The 2,058-nt window shown below is 54.9% G+C and overlaps 1 protein-coding gene across 1 annotated transcript in view; it reads right to left on the bottom strand.

Moving 5' to 3' along the window:
• LOC105756790 (mucin-3A-like) overlaps positions 1 to 1,851 on the bottom strand; it is a gene marked incomplete at its 3' end in the record, with an annotated part of 3,957 nt that extends 2,106 nt beyond the window's left edge. Inside the window, exon 1 of the mRNA XM_023740980.1 lies at positions 1,791 to 1,851. Within this exon, the coding sequence (XP_023596748.1) occupies positions 1,791 to 1,851 (61 nt within the window). The remainder of the gene's footprint in view (positions 1 to 1,790) is intronic.
• Between the last annotated feature and the right edge of the window lie 207 nt (positions 1,852 to 2,058).

The following is a 2,058-nucleotide window of genomic DNA, read 5'->3' as shown; positions in this document are numbered from 1 at the left end:
CCCAGGCTGAACAGTGAACCTCGGAGGTAACTTCACCACTGAGCTAAAAGGGTGTCTGGGGGCCATACTCTCGAGGTTTCTCCAGTCTTTTGTCCTCACTTTCTTGCTCAGCCTTGCCTGGTAGCTGACTTCCCTGCTCTGGAATGGCCAAGCTGAGGACAGAGGTTTAACTGAGGCTCCCCACTCCCCCTCCACACCCATCCCTTCCTCCTCAACACACCTCATGCCCTTCTCTTACTCTGCTCCACTTGTCTCCCTGAAGTTCTCTCAGCCCTCCTGGCCCTCTGTCCATGCCCTTTGACCCACCTCTGCCTCCTCCCAGTGACCCACTGCTATCTGGGCCGATTCTTCTGCAGAGAGACAGAGAACCTGGCCAGGGCCAGGGCCAGGGCCAGAGGCAGGGAGTGAAGATTACTGTGGGGAGGGGACAGCAAGGGTCTCAGAGAGGGTAACCAAGGACCAGAGTGTGAGCAAGTGAGTGTTAGACACAGAGGGGAGTGTGAGGGGACAGACCGGTTGACAGAGAGTTCAGAGAGGAGAAAGGAGCATGGAGAACACCAAGGGGAAAAAATGAGATTAAAGCACGGGCTCTGTTGAGATTAAAAGCTCAGAGAGAGGACCATGCTGAGAAGCTGACTGACAGGACAGAGAAGGAAACTTCTAGAAAGGGATGTCTCCACAGGCAGGCATGAGTCCTGGAGAGCTTAAGGTTTAGGGGTGAGTGTTAATAATGAAAATAGACATATTTTATATCACCTACTCTGTTTCAGCCACTTGATTTATTAGTTTACAAACATAATCCCCTCATTCTTTAAATACCATCAACCCCATTTTACAGTTAAGTTATGTTGGGAATGAGTGCCTGGGAAGACTCATGCAGCCATAGCTGTTGCTAGCAGGAAGCGCCCTTGGCCAACTCCTCCTCCTTCCCTGGGACAGTACATGTTTTCTCTGAAAACTGGAGTTTCACTTCTCAGCCCAGCACAAGAGTGTCAGGGAGGTCTGGGGAGGAGAGGATTATAAGGATTCCTGGGTCCTGGAGTACATGAAAGGGTGAACTGTGAGCTTCTAGCTTGGGAAGGTCTAGGACTGGGGGTTGGGAGCGGACACTGGGAAGCAGAGGTAGGGGCAATAGTGGTTCAATAGGGGAGGTCCTGGACCCACCCCGGGAGGTTTCAGATCCACTCGTTGGGAGCAAAGTTGATTTAGGATCCTGTCCCCAGCCCTGCTGACAACAGCTGTGCCCAGAGAGGTGGGCCCCATGGGGGCTGGGAGAGTTTGGGGCAGAGCAGGGGGGATGGGTACTGGAGGAGCAAAGGCAATGAAGCCTAAGGGAGAGGAGGAAGACAGGGACAGAGGTGGAGACTCTGGGGAAGGTGGAATGCAGCCCTGATGGAAGTAAAGGGAGGGGTAGAGTTCAGTGTAAAGGGAATGCATAGGGGCTGAGGGGTGGGGGGTGGGAGAGGTGTGAGGTCTCGGAAAACTGAGTTACAGCTGGCAAATGGCTCTTCTGAGAAGAGGTGGTGCCCACACTCCCAGACAGACAGGACAAAACATGAGCACAGACCCCTGTAGCCTGCTCAGTCCTAGGTCAAAAGCTGCACTGGCTAGACCACCTCTCCCTTCTCCTCCCCCTGCCTCAGTTCTCCCTCCACCCACAGCTTTGAGGGACCCCCCTCAGCCTCCCCTTAGCCTCAGAACCACCCTCCCCACCCCTGCCTGTGCAAATCTGCAGGGTTTCTCCAGCATTCCCCTCCACCCCCCCCTCCACTGCCACCTCTATCCCTTACCTGTGGCCCCCAGGGAGGCCCTGAGCAGCCAGAAGAGGCTGAGGAACCCAAGCAGCTGCATGGATCTGGTGGACAGGGTAGGCCAAGGGGGCTGGCGCCAGCAAAGGGGCTGCGTAGCAGCAGGGAGGCAGCCACAGGGTATTAACAGCTGCCACACTTTGAACCGAAAGTGAAAAATCGTGGTTACCTCCCTTGCTGGGCATGTGAGTTGTGCATACCTTCACCTTTGCACCGCTGAACCTCACCCCTCTTCCTCCTTCTCCCTTAA

This window comes from Trichechus manatus, unplaced genomic scaffold (genome assembly GCF_000243295.1).
Source record: "Trichechus manatus latirostris isolate Lorelei unplaced genomic scaffold, TriManLat1.0 scaffold00170, whole genome shotgun sequence".
NCBI lineage: Eukaryota > Metazoa > Chordata > Mammalia > Sirenia > Trichechidae > Trichechus > Trichechus manatus.
Note: the sequence above shows the minus strand (reverse complement) of the source record. Positions and strands in the feature narration are given on the sequence as shown.